Here is a 21,904-nt window from a genome sequence, read left to right as displayed (position 1 = left end):
GATTTGATTGCTTATTGTACCCTATGTTGTACCTTATGATTCTTGACTCTTGATGAATGTATCTTTTCTTTTATGTACACTGACAGCATTTGCACCAAGACAAATTCCTTGTGTGTCCAATCACACTTGGCCAATAAATAATTCTATTGTTGCCAGAAAATCAAGGTAAATGGATTACAGGTAGTCCTCAACTTACAACAGATCATTCCGTAGCTGTTTGAAGTTACAACAGCACTGAAAAAAAATGACTTACAACTGTTTTTCAGCCAGACAACCACTTCAGCATCCCCATAGTCCTGTGATCAAAATTCAGACGCTTGGCCACTGACTTATATTGATGACAGCTGTGGCATCTGGGTGTGTGTGTCACATGATCCCCTTTTGCAACCTTCTGAAATGGCAAAGCCAACTTGGGGAAGCCGGATTCACTTAACAACCGGGTTAATCACTTAACAACGATTCATTTAACCACTGCGGCAAGAAAGATCGTAGGAACGGAGCAATGCTGGCTTAAATTTCTCGGTTAGCAACATCAATTTGGGGCTCCAATGTAGTCGTAGGATGAGGCAGGTAGTTAGGCCTGGGGGGGACACAGACTTACTTAACTACGTACTACTACTACAGGTAGTCCTGTAGTAGTGTTTAAGTAAGTCTGTGTCCCCAAGGCCTAACTGCCTGCCTGGCATTATTCCTAAGGAACGTAGCAGGCTTTTCTACAGAATCCCTCCCAGCTAACACCATCCAGTTAGGATCGCGCTGTATTTCCCATTCCCAGCTAAATCGTCCACGCAGAACACCCCACCACCATCAAAAAAAAAAAATCCACGCGATTCCACATCTCCCCCACCCTCCCGCCCCCCCACGCGCCCGGCCTCTTTCCCGCCCGCCCCACAGACGTCACTCCGCCCGTCAAGGAGCGGGGGCCGGTCCTTTGGAGGGGCGGAGAAGGGGGGCGGGGCGAGGGGGAGCGCGAGCCAATCCGCCCGGTGCTTGTCTTCCGGGAGCGAGAAGGCGAGGGTGGCTCCTCCTTCGGTCGACCGGTTCCCCGGCCCGCCCATCCCCGGCTCCGTCTGAGGAGAGAGAGAGGGAGGGCGGGAGGCAGGGCAGAGTTCCCCATCGCGGGTGGGCGATGCCGCTCGGGCTCCTTTTCCAGCTTGCAGGTAAAGCCCGTCGGGGGCGAGGCGGCGGGGGGGAGTTTCTGGCGGCGGCCGCGGGACGGGCAGGGCTGTGGGGGGAACTAGGATCCCCGCGTGCGGCGGCGGGGGAAAGGGGGCTCCTCCGCCAGAGCGGCGCTCAGGACAAAAGGAATCGCCGGAGGAGCCACACCGCAAACGCGGGCGGGTGTGTGTGTGTGTGTGTGTGTGTGTGTGTGTGTGTGTGTCCGGCTCTCCCCGCCACTTTTTTCAGGCGTTTGTCCTCCTGCCTGTCCGCGCCCGCTCGGTCCCTCCTTTTTTTATTTTTTATTTTTACCTGCCCCGGAGGCGCTGCTCTAACCGGCCGCGATCTTTTCCCGAGGACCTGCTTCTCTGCCGCCGGGCGGACTCGGGGAAAGCGTCCCTTCCACGTTCCCGGGAAGAACCCACCCCGCCACCTCACCGCCGCGCAAAACTTCTCTGCGCTCACCTCCCAGGTGACTCCCCTCGGCCTTTAAGGCTACCGGACATAGCCCTGGGCGACCTGCATCCAACCGACCTTCCGCGGCCGGTCTTTGCAAGGAGCTTAAAGAATCTGCGTTAAATCCCAAAGGTGCTTCCCCCCGCCTTCTCTTTTCCCCAAGAGGCAACTGGACTTTCTTGTTTTGTTTTTCCTTGAAGACGTTTCGCTTCTCATCCAAGAAGCTTCTTCAGCTCTGACTGGATGGTGGGGAATGGAAGGATTTATTCTCCTTGCAGACAGACAGACAGCTGGTCGTTTGCATTCTTTTTTGGAGGGTCGTTGAAGCCCCTTTGGAGGTTTGTCCGGGTGCTCAGAGTCACCTGAGTTGTGCTTCTTGGATGAGAAGAGAAACGCCTTCGAAGGAAAAAAAAGAAAGAAAAGAAAGTCCAGTTGCTTCTTGAAAAAGCATATCATGACCGGGATGACTGAGAATCTCAATAGAGAACCCGTGTTAAGTGTCTGTGGAGATTCTCAGATGATTCAGGTCATGGTTGTCCCAAAGATGCTTTTTTTTTTCCCCAAGAGGCAACCAGTCAGAGCTGAAGAAGCTTCTTGGATGAGAAGCGAAACGTCTTAAAAGAAAAATTAGAAAGACCAGTTGCCTCTTGGGGGAAAAGAAAAAAAAGCATCTTTGGGACAACCCGCATGAAGGCTTCCTGGTCGGTCCATCTTAGGAATGGATTCACCTGCCACAATGGAAATTTCCTGCTGGCAAAATGTGTAGAACCAATCCTCCAATTTGAGGGGTATGCATGGGACATATTCCAACTTTAAAATTTTATGATCAGTTTTTCGGTCACACATCAGAAAGTTCCGTGTATGCCGGTGCCGTGCAGATAGGTTCCTGATCAACTGTGTATGCTTGCTTTCATGTAATCCCATTGAATTCAATGGGACATATTTATTTATTTTTATTATGCTTTTTCACATTTTAAAAATCTTATTCTCATCTTTAACAACACTGTGGCATCATTAATACATATACAAATCTCAATATCTTATTTATGTACATTTATCTACAATCTTCTTATCTCTATTAATCTTATTCCTATTGTTCAACCATTTGTACCAATTGTCAATGGGACATATTTTTAAATAGGCACGCATAGGTGAATAGAATTCCCTAAGTCTTTCTGTTGAGATATATAGGATGTGTGTGCATTTGTGTGTTCTGAATGCAGGACACACACACACACATATCCTTGGGCGTAATAACACATCTCATTTGAATAAATTTACAGTGTGTGAGAGTGGGGGAGGAATTCATTCTGGAGAATTTCAAAACTTAGTTCCAAAGGATATTCTTTGCCTAGAAAAAGATGGTATTCTGCTCTTCTCTTTGGGAACCTCCATTACAGCTTGCTGAAAATTGTTATTAATCTCCTATTTATCTTTTCTCCCTACTAAATCGTTTTTGCCCTGAAGATTGCCTTTAAAACAGAAGGGAATGACAATGATAGCATAAAAACAAGAAGATAATTAGCCCGAGTATGGCACTTTGTGTATTTTTATAGAAATCAATATAGAAGATATTGCTATAGTAACCGTGGCTGGATTGTAGACTCAACCAATTAATGTCCACTACAAATTAATTTATTTCCCATTCTCAGAAAGGGCTTTACTTGGGAGATCTGGTGTCATCTGTTGGTCAAATCACAGCTGGGTTTTTCTTTCTTTTCCCTTTCCTTTTTTGCTATCTCAAATTTAAAAAATCATTAAGAAATCTTTTTTATTTAGCACAGGAATTGCAATGTTTTGCTTGAATTCCCCCACCCCCTCAATAATATAGGGTCACAGATTGTGATCAGTAAAGTGAAATTGGAGGCCCCTTGAGATCTGTGTTCCAGTATTTTAAGTTTTGACAAGGTTATCTAGGTTCAGTAAACAAAGAGCTTGTGGGTATGAACTGTAGTGGATTTTTTTTTTCTTGTTTCCTTGAGATGATAGGCCTAAGAGTAAGAGTAAGACATAAAGGAAGACAATTTTAAAATGTATTTTGCTGCCAGCATTTATTTCAAACCCCTCTTATACTATTGTCATCTAATATATACTTGTTTGCAAAAGCAAGCAACATATTAAAGAGATAAGGCATATTCTCTTTTTAATGACAATTTTATTTAAAAAAATACACTTACAAGAATAAAAATTAATACAAACTAAAAAAATAATATAGTAAGGAAAAAGATAGAAAATGAGTTCCCCTTATAGCAATGGCAATAGCACTTAGATTTATATACCGCTTCACAGTGCTTTTAAAGCCCTCTCTAAGCACTTTACAGAGTCAGCATATTTCCCCCAATAATCTGGGTCTTTTAAATATAAACAGTTTAGTAACCTACCATCTTCTCTTAAAATGAAGCAAATTATCTCTTCTTCCCATATCCCATCTCTTACCTATAAACAAATCCTTGAAACCTCATCATTTCAGTTCTGATCAGCAAAAGTCCATTAAGGGTTACCAGAAATAACAATATTTTATCTTTGATCAAATAAACCAACTTTATATTCTGGTCACTTTTAATTGTCTTGATCTTTAATCCCTTCAAATAATATCCTAGAACTTGATTTATTTTTATTTTTATTTGTTCCTTCTCAGAAAATTACCCAGGTCTCTCTCTTAGTTTGTTATTTGTGTATCTCTTGTCTAATGACATCTATTAAGACTTAAGGTGATTTCTCTTGTATGTCTAGTTTAGCATGTTTTCCATGTCATTCTTTATAAGCTATATTTTTTAAACCTGCTTTCTACTTTCAGATCAGTCCCTGTCTTATCCAATAAAACTGGTTCTTCTTCCATGACATCTTTTGAACAGTCTATTCTTCAGGTTTTTTTAATATTAAAATATAATGGCCCATTCTAAATTAGTAAGTCAAATTTAAGTGTTCTTTCTCTTTATTTATAGCCATGGTGGGTTGATGAAGTAGACTCACCCTTGTGTCTGCAGCTCATTATTCTAGAGTTCCCCAACCTTTCTGGATTGGCGGCCTGGAAGGGGAAGAGGTACCTTTATGCATGCATGCACACATGTGAAGAGGGCTGCAATGGGTAGCACCTGTGCAGCACTCGTGATGCTAGTGCAAAGGAGATGTGCGCACATGCATTGGCTAACTACTTATGCAGCCTGGTGGCCAAGAGTCCGTGGCCCTTTAGTGGGCTGCAGCCCACAGGTTGGGGATTCCTATTCTAGACCCTTCTAAACCCACTGGAATCTGTTGTCTTGCAACTCCTTGTGAAGAGCAACTGTCTGGAGCACTTGTGGAGACTCTCACATCCTCTCCTTGTCCAGAGAGGAATTAGCAAAGAGTCGGTCTACTTGACAATTCTTCATTCCACCAGGTCACCCAGTTATTACCTGGTTGGATAATGAAACAACCAAGCTCAGAATCTACCAATGACTTTGACAATTCAATCTTCCACTACATGTAATCTCTTCTATTGAAAATTAAGAATTCTCTGCTAGTGATGGAAAGGAACAGTAAGGAAGATTTCATTCTGAAATACCCGGATGAAGACCAAAGCTTCCAAATTTCCAGCCATTCATAAATTTGCAGCCTTTGGGACCTAGCTTGAAAGAGATCTTTGGGATTCCTCAAAGCCGCACTGAAAATCTGGGTTAGCAGAATTTGCTGCTCTCTTTGTTGTCCACACTAATGTACTGTCATTCTTGATGCTTTTGTATTGTCAAGTTCTTTCCATCTTTTGTATACCATACTATTCCATACTAGCCCTCCTACAAAAGCAGACATTTTATTTTCCATCATTCTGTGAATGAAGTCACTGTTAGTTAATTCAGTTAGAGTTTGGGAGGAAAGATGAGAATACGGACGAGGAAAGAAGCATATGTTGGTTGGATGATAGATTTGCTTAAAAGTTGCTTGGAAGGAGAAAAGGAAACTAGATATTAACAGGATAAAAATTGAAAAGAGATGCAAATTAGTCTCAAGAGCATATGTGCTAGAGGTTTTGAAGAACCTGCTTGTTTTTAACCATGTTACCCTCCGTGACAAAATTCTAGTAAAATGAATTGTATTCAGATATCTAAAAAGGCTTTTAGAAGTAACAGTTCAAAGGAATTTACTCTCAGTTAAGGTGATGAAGAACTGTAGCCTAAGTTCATTCAATATCATAAAAATAACTTATCATTCTAAGTTAGCATAAAATCTGCTTGTATCGGCATAATAACACTCTTAAAAACAATGACAACACTACTTACATAAAGGAATAAATAAGCTGTTAATGGAAGAAAAACAACTCAGGAAAGTGTTGTCTAAGCCGTTTTTTGCATTCCTCTTTTATTGTCTGGACTTAAACAATATTTTCTTCCTTGTTGCTTTGGTAATGGTTGTCTCCATCAAGGTCATTCTCTTTACTTTCTACTCTCTCTTTACTCTCTGAGGAATTTACAGTTCTTCAGATGTGGATTGTACTCTCAGTCGACATATTTGATCACGAGTGTCAAGTTCTAGTTTAGCAAAATTTGAAGGGCCACAGGATTTCTGTTCTTGTTGTAGGATCTTAGAAAGATCATGCTGGACCTTTTTCAATAAGATTTCAGGCTTGCTTACAATCCTGAGATAGCATTGTTCATGTTTGTGGGTTACCTTTGCTGGTCTCAAGGAGGGGGCCCATGTCCATTTTTGCCTTCCAAAATGTCAGCAGCCTTTGATACCATCAACCATAATATTCTTCTGGAATTGGCTTCAGGAATTGAGAATAGAACCGCCATTATAGTGGCTTTCCTCTTTCAATATTGATAGGGGAGAAAAGGCCCAACCCTAGACCTTCTTGTGTGGATGAAGATTCTCAGTCATCCATGTCATGGTTGCCCAAAGATGCTTTTTCAAGAGGCAACTGGACTTTCTGGTTTTTCTTTGAAGATGTTTCGCTTCTCACCTAAGAAGCCATCACTTTTGGGACTTCTTGTGTCCAGTGTCTCTACTCATTTCTCATTTCTATTTAACATCTGCATGGAACTTCTGAATGAGGTCATCTGTCAGCACAGGGTGAAATATCACTACATTGATGACATGCAACTGTAGTATTTCCACTCCTGGCCACACAATTGTATTACAGGTAGTCCTCAACATACAACAGTTCATTCAACTTTGACTGTTCAAAGTTACAACAGCATTGAAAAAAGTGACTTATGACCATTTTTCACACTTATAACCACTTCAGCATCCCTGTAGTCATGTGATCAAAATTCAGATGCTTGACAACTGACTCATATTTATGACAGCTGTAGTGTCTCAGGGTCATATGTTCACCTTTTGCGGCCTTCTGGCAAGCATATTCAGTGGGGAAGGCAGATTTACTTAACAGCCATGTTACCAACTTAACATCTGTGGCACAAAAGATCATAAAATAGGGGCAAAGTTTACTTCACAAATGTTCCAATTAACAACAAAAATTTTGGGCTCAATTGTGGTTGTATGTTGGGGACTACCTGTATTTAAGATAGGCAGTCATCTACATCATCTTTGTTTAAAAAAATAATTTAGGTTTATAGAAAATAGGTTTTGAGTTCCAGAATCTTAAAGTATTGGATGCAGACACTTGCCAAGTAGTCGTTTAAAAACAGAATATTTACAATAACTTACTCAGGCTGTTGCTTATTACATCCTTAGTGAGTATCAAAGACATTTAAACTACACTTTTATATACAGCTGAAAAAGATTTTTTATAATAATGAAAGGAGTTTTTATTTTATTTTCTCCTCATACAGCCCCCTCTCCTCCAACTACCAATATGTCACAAATGATGTACCATCCATGGGTGTTAACAAGTGGACAGCGAAATATTTTTATGTGTTAGTAAATACACATTAAAAAATGGGTCAAGTTGAGTTTGCCTCAGATAGAAGAGAGTATTTGTAGCTCAGGGCTGAGTTGGTTCTTTATGCATTTATTTCGTATGTCTTTTAGATTCACAACCAGCATAATGTTGGTACTCCACATTCTTAACCAGAAGTGTGCAGAATGGCGCAGGGAGAAGTTAACCTGGACCACGATATACCACTCCTGACCCTTCCACCATATTGGGCCAAAACCATTGTGGGACTTTTTTCCATTATCTGCTTTGTGAACAGCTACGATGGAGATTTTGTCTTTGATGACTCTGAAGCTATAATCAACAATAAGGTTAGTGATGTATTGTTGTAAATAGAATTAAAAAGGGATGCAGTTTTACTCGTGCTTCCGATAATTGGTTACATTAATCAGATGAAAACCTTTTAAGCAGATTTAGACTGCATCTCTGATTAATTAAAAAGCACATTTGAATATAATGTAACTTATTTACAGTATAAATTTGAAAAAATACAAAAGAAAATGCCTTAAAGAAGTTAAAACTGTGTTTTTACATTGCATCAGCAGTCTGAAAATAGTACTTGAAGTTCTGTTATCTAGGAAGACAAATATGGCAAATAATAGTATATTTGTGGTATACTTTCACAAATCAGAGTTGCTTCAAAATAGGGTCATTTTTGCATTCGGTTGTTGGGATGAAAAAAGAAGGAACTGTGGTGCAAATATACTTTGTTCAACTCATTCAGATTCAGGTTTTGTAGTAGGTTTTATGTATATTATATTTCTTTCTTTGTTTTCCTGTTGTGTATATTTGTATCAGTTAAATGATTCATCTGAAACCTAATTTGTAGGTCTACAAACTTTTTACAAACGATGTAAAGATGTGCGTGTCATAAGGATAATATATGCATAAGAAGACCAGGACTGGTATAGGTAGTCTTCACGTTATGACCACAGTTGAGCCAGAAATTAATATTGCTAAGTGAAGCATTGGTTAATTGAGTTTACCCCATTTTACAACTTTTCTTGACACAGTTATTAAGTGAATCCAGTGGTGGTATTCTACTGGTTTGGCCCGGTTCTGGAGAACCGGTAGTAAACCAGCTGTTCTGACGATCAGCTGTACTGGGATCCCCCTCGCTGTCTTACTGTTTCGCCCAGGAGGCTTCCCTGAGGCCCAGGAGGCAAAAAGGGGTGTGCCGGGGTGTATGTATGTGTGCCGGGGGCACTCCATTTTTTGCCTTCTGGGCCTCAGGGAAGCCGCCTGGGCGAAGCAGTAAGACAGCGAGGGGGATCCCGGCACAGCTGGGCCTCAGGGAAGCTTCCTGGGAGCAAAAATGGCCTCCCAGGCGGCTTCCCGGAAGCAAAAGGAGGGGGGCCTGCAAAAAAAGAAGCCATGCCCATCCAGTCACATGGCCACGCCCGCCTAGTAACACCCACCTAGCCAGGCCCACAGAACCGGTAGTAAAAATATTTGCATCCCACCCTTGAGTGAATTGTTGCATTTGTGAAGTTAATAACACGACGGTTAAGTGAATCTGGCTTTTCCATTGACTTTGCTTGTCAGAAGGTCGCAAAAGTTGATCACATGATCCCAGGCAGGACACGGCAGCCGTCATAAATATGAACCAGTTGCCAAGCATCTGAATGTTGATCATGTGATTGCAGGGATGCTACAACGGTCATATTTGTGGAAAAACAGTCATAAGTCACTCTTTTCAGTGGCGTTATAACTTTGAACTGTCACTAAATGAACTGTTGTAAGTCGAGGACTACCTGTACTGTCTTTGTATTTCTGATTCATCCATAATGGTGAAAGTATATTTTTAGTATATAGGTAATCCTCGATTTATAACCATAATGGAACCTGGCAATTGTGGTCATAAGTCTTGACAGTTGTACAATGTAATCAACCCAAAGTTTTTTGCAGTGGTCATTAGCGAACACCAGTTGTAAAGTGGTTGCTAAGTGAATCATTGTTTGCAGTGTTCTATTTTGGGGGAAATTATATAACGGAATCGAGGAACAGTGCGAATAGTTGTAGATGAGGCTCAGCTGCCAAGCACTGAAAATGCAGTCACATAACTGGAGGTGAGGGGGGCATCATAATTTCGAAACTGAATAATTAATACCTTTTTGGCGGGGGAGAGGATTCCATCATAACTTCAAGTCATAAGTCAAGGACTATTTGTACTATGTGAAATAGTCCTAAAGTTGAGCTTGGAACTTGATTTCAGATCCTTTGCTTAATCTTCCATCACAACTTAATTTTGAAAGCTAGAAATAAATTAAGAATATAATCTGCTAATTTTCTGTGTTTTCAAGCCCCTGAAGTAGCTAAGAGAAGAAAAAAAAATGCAAGTATGCATTGTCTTTTCATAAAGAAGGAGAAAAGAAGTGGCTTCAATAATTTTTTCCAGGAATTAATTTTAGGATGGGGCGGGCACATTCTGAGGTCCATGTTTTTGCAAGTTATCCACTGTCCATTCCTCTTTGGGAGAGGAATCAAAAGTTGAGATAGTGGCCACATGATCAAAACCTCGTCTCCTTTCTAGATACATTGGAGCTCCAGTTTTAAAGTCACAGTGGCCACTGAGAGAGCACAAACGTCCTTCTTCTCTCATGTTCCCTAAGGAGGGATTGGAAGGACAGCCATGGTCAGCATGGGGTAGATCAGCCTTCAGGGAGGGAGTTGTTTGGTTCTGTTGCCAAATATTTTTGAAAGAGATTATTTGAGTCAACCATCCAAGTATTCTGAAAAGAAGCCTGACTGAGTGAAGTCTACCTGCCTCTGACTTTCTTCTCTGACCACCAAACCCCCCAAAATTTGGAGCTGCCACTGATTTCATTTTACCAACATATCCTTTCTAAATCACTTCAGAGTATAGGAGATTAAGAAAAGATCCTGTTCAGTTTGATGAGGTACCTATAGATAAAAAAAACAGACTTCCTTTAAGGCCTAGTCCAGTGATGGCTAACCTTTTCGGCACACACATCCCCAAAATGCAACATGCATGCACCCTGCCCATTCCTTGCGCATGCGTGCGCAACCCCCATGCCCCCACACATGCGCATGCAACTGTCCACGCATGCACGGGGGGGGCTGTGCATGCCCCGTGCAAGCGCTCACCCCCCCATGTGTTCACCCGGCCTCGCACATGCGTGGCATGGACCCAAAGACTGTCAGACACGCGTGTGCATGCGCAGCAGAGCTGAGCTAGGGCAATGACTCACATGCCTATAGAGAGTGCTCTGTGTGCCACCTCTGGCATGCGTGCCATCGGTTCACCATCACGGGCTAGTCAATGACCATAATAAAGATATTTGATTAAACTCCATTAATTGGGACACTATTGTTAATGGGTTTGGTTGTAAATTTTAAAAAAATGACCATGCTGTTTAGCGACAGCAGTCCCAAAAGTCCCGGTTGCCATTTTAAATCAAGGATTGCACAGTGGGACCTCACATAACCACAACTTCCTACTGGCTGCTTCATTGTATTTGCTGGTGATCCTTAAACAAAGACTACCTGTGTAGCTTCCTTTCCTTGAGAAGCCCAGAAACAGCACCTTGCCTACTTGGGCCCTGAAAATTGTCTCAGCCATCTTGATTTCTCCACCAGCAAATTAGCTCTTGTTCTTTCTCTTCGACAGCAGCCAATGTTTATTCCCGCAGGCCATTCTCTGCATTGTGATGCCAGCTGTCACTGGATTTCATGGAGTTCAAACAGTCTTCCAGAGGCTTCCTAGCGCATATAAACATCTCTCTGTTTTGTCTTGTTTTAAAACATGGAGCAATGATTTATCTTTGGTGCGTGTAGAAAGGCAAACATTTGATCAAATAAAACATTTGAGGCAGAGTGCCTCTCTCGGAACATGTGTTAATTAGAACAATGCGTCTTTTGCCAAATGTTACAGCCTGCAACGCAAAGACTGCTGTTGAAAATCAAGTGTGGAGATTCTGATCCAACAGAATCATATGCACATAATTTGTCTAATGAATGTGTGCTAAGTCAAGCTGAAAGGAAAACAGGATTTTTTTTTTCCATTATAGACTCCGTATAATAAGAGTACAGTTTTAGACGAATGTATTCCCAGGATTCTTGGCCTCTTGTGACTTGTTTGTTTTTTGTTAAGTCAGATTCACACAACTGCTTCTAAAGCATATGTTCTGAGTGTTCTGATGTGATGTAAAAATTGTCAGCCGAGATTGAATGCCAAGGTGATGTGGCTGTCAGATCTCCTGCTCCACAGTTATCCGTATGCCAATTTTCATTGTCACTCTAAGGATTTCTATCACCTCCTGTCACAAAGGCGCCACAAATTTCAGGAAAGCTGAAGCCACATCTGGCTGAACTGGTAGCCAGCTGTTGTTGCAGATGGAAGTGTAGTGGGTTTTGGGTTTTTTTGGCACAAATAATATTAAGATGGGTTAGATTTCCTAGTCAGGACCCAGACGTGACCAGTTTTCAGTTAAGATGGCGGAAAGAGAGAGAGCTATTGTCCTCATGAGTGTTTGTAGATACTTGTGCATTGGTTGTTTGATTAAAGCTCTTTCTTGGAGGGAGACGACTGTTCAGAACAGAGGTTGGAAGCAAGCTGAATTGAACTAGAGTACAGCATTCTGGCCATGCTTACTCCTTTACTGCACTGCCCAGTTTATGGTGTTATGCAGTGTTTTTGAGGGAACATTTTGCAAATCATGTTTGGTATTGCCTTCTGGACCTGGCAGCGTTTTTTTTTAATCGGGCTCCAGCTCCCAGTCTGTTTTCCAGAGAAGCAGGCGGTTTCGTATTTTCAGAGGAGCAGGATGCTGCTAGATGCTTTTGCGAGAGTATCTTTGGATGGGTGCTACTGTTGGACACTTTTTTGGCTACTGCTGGGGCTTCCATTGAGGCTGTACTGCTGGAGTCCTTCCCCGTTGCTTGGTCCCTTCCTATGCATCTATGCTTTTGTTGGCCATTGAGGCTCAAGAATTTGAGTGGTAGCTGGGCAGGTGAGAGCTATAGTAAGGTACAGGATACTATGGGCCCCCTTTCCCCACAGATATCACCTTGTCTACCCTCTGGGTAGCCCTAAGGAAGAAGGACGCTCTATCTGTTCATGGAGTCCTATGATGAATAGGCCAAGGTGTGTGAGTATGAGGTGGGAACTGGGTACCCTGATGGATCTGATTACTGGTGAAGCTTTAGTACCTTCAAGTGCCCAATTTCCTTTCCAAGGATGTCTGGTGAGGAAAATGGAAGGTTCCCAACCATTGGTCTTGGTGGACTTGGTTTTGGGGATCTTGGTGGTGGTGTACATGGAGACGGATGGTGAGAGACAGGGAGTGAACCACTCTCAGAATGTGGAACCATTGTCTGGTTTTACATTTGACTCCTAAAACTAAGGGTCTTCAAACTTGGCAAGTTTAAGACTTGTGGACTTCAACTCCCCAAATTCCTGAGCTAACATGACTGAAGGAGAAATTCTGGGAGTTGAAGTCCACAAGTCTTAAAGCTATCAAGTTTGAAGACCTCTGACTTAAACTCTGTTCTGTCTGTAGACCATCAGTGGCCCAATCCACTTCTACTGAGACCAGGTTGGTCTGTAATAAGGTTTCCCTCATCAGCTATTTAATCATTGATGAGAGGGCAGACCTGGCATGTATTATAAGACTTGATTAGGTCCAGGAATGGAAATGTTAGCTTTTTCAGAAATATGCCGAATGAGATTTGGCATGTGGCATTAGCTGAGACTCCAGGGGTGTCAGGGGTGTGGATGTGGTGATTGTCATCCAGTAATTAATTCCTTCACAGCATTGCACCAAGTTGGTCTCTAGGGATCAGTTTGGAGTGTAGCTGTTGTACCAGCCTGCATATAATATCCCTACTTGAATTCCTTGACTCCATTTCTGGGCTGATAGTTGAGTTCCCCAGATTTATGGTTCTGGAGGACTTTAATCTTCCTTCTCTAGGAGTGAGGTCTGAGCTGGCTTTGAAGTTCATGGCTAACATGATGACCATGGGCCTATCCTGGGTCATTCAGAGCCTGAAATGGGACAGTGGTCATACTTGGATCCAGTTTTTCTGTCAGAGCATTGGCTATGTGATGTGAAATGGGCAAGCTCTTGGTGTCTTCTTTGTTATAGTCAGATCAACCCCTAATTTCCATGGCATTCTCCAGTGGCACCATCCACTGCAGGGAGGCAATACCCATTATATTGTTTTGTTCCTGAAACTGATGAACCCAGATGACTTTTAGAGGGAGCTGATGTTGTTCCTGTTGTTCTGCTATAAGATCCATCTGAAGCCTTGATTGTCACTTGGAATAAGGGGGCGGCTGAGGTCTTGGATCAAACAATGCCCACGAGACCTCTCTCTTCTCGGTGATCCCACCATTCCCTCTGGTTTACAAAGAAATTGACAGGAGGAGAGATAGCCAGAACATCGCTAGTATTTAACCAGTGGAGGAATTTTTTTTATGAATTCTAGATTAATACAAGTTTTAACACACACACACACACACACACACACAAAGAAAAAAGAACAAGTATAGGTTTCCCCTCTTTTACTATTTTGAGTGTGACACCTTAATGATTAGAATATACCTTTATTCCCTCATCTTAATTCCCAATAAACCATTAATCATTACATCTTTTCAATTGGATTCATAGCATATTTTCTCCCCTTTAATAAGAGTTATCAGTATCTATATTACCCTATTTTCTAAATATTTTTAATTGCAGAAATATTCTTATTACCCCTTTTCACCCTGCAGAACCCCCTTTTTAATTCATCAACCATTATCTCTGAAAAAAAAATTTCTTTTCAGCATTTTACTAGTTCTGTGTTTCTTTCTTTCACATGCCTGTTTCTTAAGGCTTCTCCTCCCCCTCTTTTCCCCATATCTTTTCTCATTCCAGTTTATATCCCTCTCTTTCTTAATATCTTCCTTTCCCCTTTTCTGCTGAATCTTCCTGCCTTTCCTGACTTGACAGGTATTCCCTCTTTTAATTGCCTTCTTAAGTCTCAACTTTTTAACCTTCCTTCTTTCCCCACTTCTTTGTAGCGTTCTTTGTGTTAATTGTCTATTTAAAATGTCTTCTCCTTGAGTCGATTCCTCCTCCTCTGAAAATCTTTCTTCTTGTTCTTCAATCGCCATTTCCATTTTTTCTAGCACAGAGCAAAGTGATTCGCCTCTCTCCTGTAGTAATTCTCTCATATTTTTAAGTTCCATTTTTAATTCCCGAAGAGATATCATCATTCTTATATTTTATGATCATTAAAGTCCACAAAAAGAAACCACTTTTACTTTCCTTCTTTCTTCTTTCAGTTTTTTTAAGGTTCTCAGTTATTCCAGTCCAGGGTTTATACCAAAAACGTCAATCAGTCCCACAATCTTTCCTTGCTTTTTCCTTTATTCTGGTTCTGCTTTCACTTTCTAAAATTCTTACTTTGTTTCAATATTTCTGTAATGTTATATCCACACCAGTTCATTTAAAAACAGGATGCTTTCTCTTTTATTTGAGCCAAATTTTTATCAAAAGGTGACACTGTCCATTATACAAAGTCTTCACCTTTTTCCCCTATTTTTTTATTTAAGCTCAATATTTTAACCTCAATATTCCAGCACAGTCCAGTTTCCAATTTGTAAATTTTGTTATTATTATTCTTTAACAATCTTAAGTCCAGCTTTAGTTTTATACTTGTTTATTCCCAAATTATTATAGTCCAATTTTATTAAATCTTTAATTCCAGCTTCTTCCTTTCTTGGTTCGAAGCCCCATTTAGCTGTCAAAAATATTTTTTTTTCTCTGTCCCTTTGTAATTTTGCCGCTCAGGTTTTTTTTTCTTAAAAATTCTGTTACCTTAATCATGGAGTACTTTTGTTTAGTTATATTACCCAGTTGTCCCAGTTCAGATGTTATCCTCCTCTTTCTTCCCTCCTGCACAAATCTTAGTCCAGCTGAGTCTTCCTCTTCGGGGTGGCCATTTTAGACCACCTCTGCAGTCGTCTTCGGGAGGAAAAAAAAAAACAAGCTGGGGGGGAGATGCGGCTCCCCACAATCAGGCTTGCTGCTTCCTCTTATTCCGCTGCCCCTCCAAGGCAGTTTCAGCCCCTAATCAAAGTGATTGGGGCTCTCCAACGAAAGAGCACGAATGATAGTCACAGAGAGCTGCAATCTACCATTGGTCGGCGAGGAGGCTCCGCCTTCTTCTCAATACATACATAATTTTTCTGATGCTCTAGCAATAAAGAATGCTTGAGTATTAATTACAGTAGTACATTGCCTAGAAGTTGTATTACTGTGTTTGGGGGTACCTACGTATGAAGAGGGAAGAGGACTCCTTCTACCATTGGCTCTCCTTCCTACCGTTATTACTCTGGAAAGGCCAACATTTTATCACATCAGGGACCATTCAAGATTGCAGTAAGAAACTAGTTGGCATCAAATGTCCAGAGTACAGGAATGATAATTTTTAAAAATAAGAATATGATAGAACATGATAGGCACTAGGAATACCATCGTTGTTTCAACAGAATTGGCACCATTTAATTACCTGGCATCAGAAGCTTCATGTAGCAGAGCTGCAGAAATTTTTTTAATAAAAGTTTTAAGACCCACTGCCAAGGAAAGAGAGTCATGCTGGTCTGTAATGATAGATGCGATATAGGACAACATTGTCAGATCAGATATATAACTCTGTGGTCAATTAGGTGAGCGTAATCTTCTTCAAAACTCAATGGATAGGACTCCTGACAGGAAATCCATAAGACCTGACCTCTTGACACCAACTCCTTGGTTGTTAGGTTGGAGAAAGCTTTGCAGCAGTAAATCAGGTGCAAGATTGATGTCATTTTTATTGGCACAAGTCTATTCTTACATGCTTTGAGATGTATGAGCTTTCACAAAGTGACAACTTGTAGGTTGTTTGAGAAACTCCAGCAACCAATCTAAGCCCTATAATATGAAGCTTGCGTTGTGGCATCGTACACACCTGAAATACACTTCGTACACAACTGAGGGAAACAACTGAAGAGGGAATTCTGTTGTAAATATTCTGAAATTGTTGGCTGATGTCAAATGGTTTTATTTATTAAGGATTTAACTCTAGCCTGTTCAACCTTATCTTGAAAATACTTAAAAGTATATGCATTGGAACAAGGGTTGCAAGAGAAAGGAACCTAACTAATCAATTGCTCTTCATAACTTGTGCAGGTTTCCCTATTATCTCCCTAGATTAGGGCTGTCAAACTCCCAGCCCGCGAGACGGATGCGTCATGCGCTGGCCATGCCCATGCCCAGTTTAGCAAGGGGGGAAAAAGTCCCAATACATCATGTGATGATGCCGTGACGACATGAGTTTGACACCCCTGCCCTAGATCATATTCAAAATTTAACAAATGTATCAAGAACAGAGTCTGCATCTAAGTGAATGGCACACTTCTCTCAGCCAGCGAACGAAAAAGTACAGGTAGTCCTTGACTTATGACCACAATTGAGCCCAAAATTTCTGTTGCTAAGTGAGATATTTGTTAAGTGAGTGCTGCCCATTTTACGAACTTTCTTGCCACAGTTAAGTGAATCACTGCAGTTGTTAAGTTAGGAACATGGTTGTTAAGTGACTCTGGCTTCCCCATTGACTTGCTTCTTTCAAGGTCACAAAATGTGATCACATGACCCCAAAACAGTGCAGTTGTCATAAATATGAACCAGTGGCCAAGCCCCCAAATTTTGATCATGTGACCATGGGGATGCTGCAGTAGTCATAAGTGTGAAAAACGATCATAAGTCATTTTTTTCAATGTCGTCGTAACTTTGAATGGTCACTAAATGAACTGTTGTAAATTAAGGACAACCTATATTGTGTACTTCAGGATAGTGCTCTGTGTGTCAGGGTTCTGGCAGTTACTCCAATTAAATTATGAGCCTTGAGCCACACTCCCAAAACTAAAGAGGATTTATTTGAAGCTACCATTCTACGTCCAGCGTAGCCAACTCCAAGATACGTAATTCACTGTCACCCTTGATCCTGCTTTTCTACCCACCCCTCTGGGTGTATCATCCAATGAAAAACGTCCATAGCCAAGAGTCATCAATCATGCTCTCCAATTAGATTTTTTCATGGCAGAAGCTTCAGCCATCTAATCAGTCTTCGAAGAAAATATGAATGGAATGTACTTTCGATTCCACACTGTTGCCTTCTCTTTGAAAACCCCCCCCTCTTCTTTCTGTTGTCAACTATAAGACGTGTATACAAAATTGTTTATGAGTTGACACTGTACTTTCTTACAGAAGTATGGTCCAGACAGTTCCGTGTGTTATAAAATGCCATATTTTTAAGTCTATGCTCCTCCCCATTGACAAATTCTCTTCTCACCCAGTGCTAAACATTGCAAAATACCCATGTTTGAAGTTCTGTGCTTTATACTTACTTCTAGCTATCAGCTCCTAGTGCCCATCTAAGAGACAGAACTGCAGTTTTATGCACACATTATCAGGCCTGTCCAGCTTGGATATGCAGAAAAGAAAGACCCTCGACTCCATTTGTAGTGAAAGATCTATTTTTACTGAAGCCAAGTGGGTTTCAGTGTAGCGAAGCCAGATCTGACGATTTCCTGCACAGCCTTGGTAATTTTCCCCCTTGGTCATCTTGGTGATTGTCCCATAAGGTTCGAATTTGATGTTTTGGTAACAGTTCCACATTTTGGCACTTCTTTAAATGGGCGTTTCATGTTCCGTTCCCAGGCTTGTGTCCTTGGATCTTTCAAACGTTGTCTCTCGATGGTGCCTCTGGCTCCTGGCATTCCCCCCACCCCATCTTCCCATTCCCCTTCCCCACATTTTATGTCAGGCTGCCAGCAAAGCAAAGCGAAGCAGGGCTGAAGCGGTTTGATGGCAGATCTGACACACATACTGGAAAGAAGCATAGTTGGCTGAGGAACTCTGGGAGTTGAAGTCACACATCTTAAAATTGAAGAGTTGAAGTCACACATCTTAAAGCCAAGGTTGAGAAACACTGTAAAGAATCCATCTGTTGTAGCGATCTTTGGATCTTGAATGTGGATTTGCCAATGGATATTTTTAGTCTCTAAAGCATTTTTATTTATCTGATTTTGTCAAGTGATTATAACAGGTATAAGTATAAACATAGTTATGAATTCATGAAATGGATAGATATATATATAAAAAAAAGAAACAATAGGACAGGGACGGTAGGCACTTTTGTGCGCTTATGCACGCCCCCTACAGACCTCTTAGAAAAGGGGTGAGATCAATAGTAGACAGTCTAAGGTTAAAGTTTTTGGGGTTTGGGGAAGAAACCACAGTCAGAGTATTCCAGACATTGAATATTATATTCAATGTCTTATAATGCATTATAAGACTGTTGGTTGGCTTCCTGTCAAATCAACTCCCAGAAAGATTGAACATGCCCTGATGAAGGCACTCATTAACTAAAAATAAAATCTAATGACAGAGTGGATTAGACCATGTTTGCTAATTGAACTCCACTTACATGTTGTTTTTTTTAAAGTGAATCAGGCATTTTTACAGAGGTTTATCATGGTCTCATTTGTCCAAGCAAAATCCTTCTCCTATTTAAAGTAACAAGAATACAAACTGCACCGATGCCAGAATTTCATTTCAAACTGTTTTCTGAGCTTTTGGTTTGCTTTGCCTGTTTTTTGTATTTACTAAAGATAAAGAGAAAAAAGCCCATGGATATATAAGCTGAAGAATACATTATTCCTGAGCGTTGTAATACTTTGGGCAGCATGCATGAATAATTTCTTATTGTTTGCATTCTGCCTTATGGATGTAATGAGACTGCCTGCTGATTTTTGCTAAAGTTTCTATTAGTGCAGAACAAATATATTAATATGTTCCTGCTACCTCTGAAGTATTTAATCAGAGAAATTGATTAAATTATGACTCACTTCTGAATAAACATGCTGAGGATCGAGCTGTACAATTATGAAGACTTTTTAAGGCTTTAAAATATAGAACATGGATTTCAACAAATTGATTTATTTCATCCTTCTCCCAATTGCTAATTATAAGATATTACAGGCATACCTTGGACACTCTTTCAGAATGCCTTCAAATGTGGCAGGTAATTATCATTTTAATAGAACAAAAGAAGAAAATAATTAAATACACAGGGAATAGTCACAAGGATTTTATTTAATAATTTAATTTTATTATTATTAAATCAAATCTAACGTAGTTCTTAAACTTCTTGCTGTGAGGTATCTTTTGTAGGGCAAGGGATGTATCAAAAAGGCAATATGTTGGCCATAATGGAATCCCTACTTTTTTCACATGTCATCTCGGCTGCTCAGTACTGTTCTTTCTTGCTGGTTTTATGTCACCCCAGTAGTAGATGAGAGCTTGGATGTTCTCAAGTTTTCTTGGATCAATGTCTACATCAGGGATGTCCAACATTGCAACTTTAAGACCTGTGGACTTCAACTCCCAGAATTTTCCAGCCAGCATGGAAAGTGATTAGTTTAGCTTTGTACAGTTGTCTAGTACTTAACAAGGTATTGGTAGTAACATGAACCACACTGGGAGGGAAAGGCCATTCAGTGAGATTGATAGCCAAATGAATATCTGTATCAGTAGGTAAACAACTGGATGTCCTGTGTAGATGTTTGGAACTCCAACTCATGGTTTATTGCTACTTGCCATAAAAGGTGAGAGGCAAAGGACTTGAAGTCCCAAACACCTGGAAAATGCTACCTTGCCTATCTCTGATATGCATTCTCGTTTCCTACAACTGATTTTGCTCCTGAAGGCAATACATAGTCTTAGTTCTTGCCTCTTGTACAGTCAACTAAGACAACCAAATGGATGGAAGAACTCCAAATGTGTGTGCTATGCAGAGTGATACTCGAGGTTCATGAACCTAGATGCAAAACAATGTGTAAAAATGCATTCCTGAAAGGATGGAATACATCGTTAGCCCTTCTTTCTTTCACATACATGTGTGTATATGTGCGTGTGCATGTATTTGGGTAGGTATATAACCTCACCTTGGCAATGGATACAAACATTATCATGCCTAATAGTTTTTTTCTCCTCTGTTGCTTCTGTTAATATTATTGAAAGTCCAGTTGCCTCTTCTTTTTTAAAAAAATATTTTTTATTGTTTTATATAATACATTTCCTTTCTGTGTTGAGCAGTGTGCTCCCTAGGTGTCCAAGGTGTTAAACAGTGGTGGGATTCAAATTTTTTTACTACCGGTTCTGTGGGGTGTGGCTTGGTGGGCGTGGCAGGGGAAGGATACTGTAAAATCTCCAGTCAGAGGTGGTATTTGCCGGTTCTCCAAACTACTCAGAATTTCCACTACCGGTTCTCCAGAACTGGTCAGAACCTGCTGAATACCACCTCTGTTCCCCACCCCACTAACCTGCTTTCCAGCTCCATTCTCCTGTGCAGGGCAACAAAAGAAGACCCAGCTGATCAGCTGGGACACGGGAGGCAGAGAATAGACTGGGGTGGGGCCAGTCAGAGGTGGGATTTGCCGGTTCCCCGAACTACTCAAAATTTCCACTACCATATGCTTATAATGGCAATTCTGTGGGAAGGCTTGATTATCCAAATTTATTCCAAAACTGTAACAGGCTGAAAATGATGGTATATAGTGGGGGTTTTTTTTAAAGGGGGGTACATTTTTTAAATTTATATTGCACATTTCTGAACTAGCCATCTCCCTCAAAAAGAGAATATGAGAATATTTCCTTTCTTTCCTGCTGTAATTTTGTGACTTCCATGATTATTATTTAATAATTATTGTTATATATTATTTAATAATTATTGGAAAAAGTGCAAACTAAGATGATTCTGGGCCTGGAGACAAAAACATGAAGAATGGTTGCAGGAGTTGTATATAGCCAGTCTAGAGAAAAGAAGGAATAGGGGTGACATGATAGCAGTATTTGAGGAGCTGCCATAAAGAAGAGAGGGTCAATTTATTTTCCAAAGTACCAGAAGGCAAGACAAGAAACAATAGATGGAAATTAATTAAGGAAAAAAGCAACTTGGAATTAAGGAGAAACTTCCTAATAATGAGGACAATTAACCAGTGGAGCAGCTTGCCTTCAGAGGTTATAGGTGGTTCATCACTTATAGGTTGTTAAGAAAAACTGGACAGTCACTTGTCTGAAATGATATAAGGTCTCCTGCTTGAGCAGAGGGTTGGACTAGAAGACCTATGTTAGGAATAACAAGGTTACCTAACGTAGTTTGGGTAAAATAATATATATAAACTATGATAGTAAGTTTAAGTGTGTGTCACTTTAAACTGCAAAGCATGTAATTTTGGGTGCGGTTGTGAAACTGCCATAAGAGGGAGCAAGAGAACCTGCTGGATTGATGGTTTGCTAACTGCGTGTTCCCTGCTGCTGAGTTTTTGAACGTCGAAGGAAGAAAGGAGGTTTGACTTCTTCATAT

The 21,904-nt window shown here is 40.8% G+C and overlaps 1 protein-coding gene across 3 annotated transcripts in view; it reads left to right on the top strand.

The window, feature by feature from the left end:
• The first annotated feature begins 994 nt into the window (after positions 1-994).
• Positions 995-21,904, top strand: part of TMTC4 (transmembrane O-mannosyltransferase targeting cadherins 4) — an 88,989-nt gene continuing 68,079 nt past the window's right edge. For all 3 annotated transcript variants that reach the window (XM_087937923.1, XM_087937921.1, XM_026708396.2), the window contains exons 1-2: positions 995-1,160; positions 7,582-7,797. In XM_087937923.1, the coding sequence (XP_087794049.1) occupies positions 7,636-7,797 (162 nt within the window). In that variant the 5' untranslated portion in view covers positions 995-1,160; positions 7,582-7,635. The remainder of the gene's footprint in view (positions 1,161-7,581; positions 7,798-21,904) is intronic.

Source organism: Pseudonaja textilis, chromosome 8 (assembly GCF_049901715.1).
Source record: "Pseudonaja textilis isolate UNSWEBS1 chromosome 8, rPseTex1.2, whole genome shotgun sequence".
NCBI classification, from domain to species: domain Eukaryota; kingdom Metazoa; phylum Chordata; class Lepidosauria; order Squamata; family Elapidae; genus Pseudonaja; species Pseudonaja textilis.
This window is presented reverse-complemented; position numbering and strand designations above follow the sequence as displayed.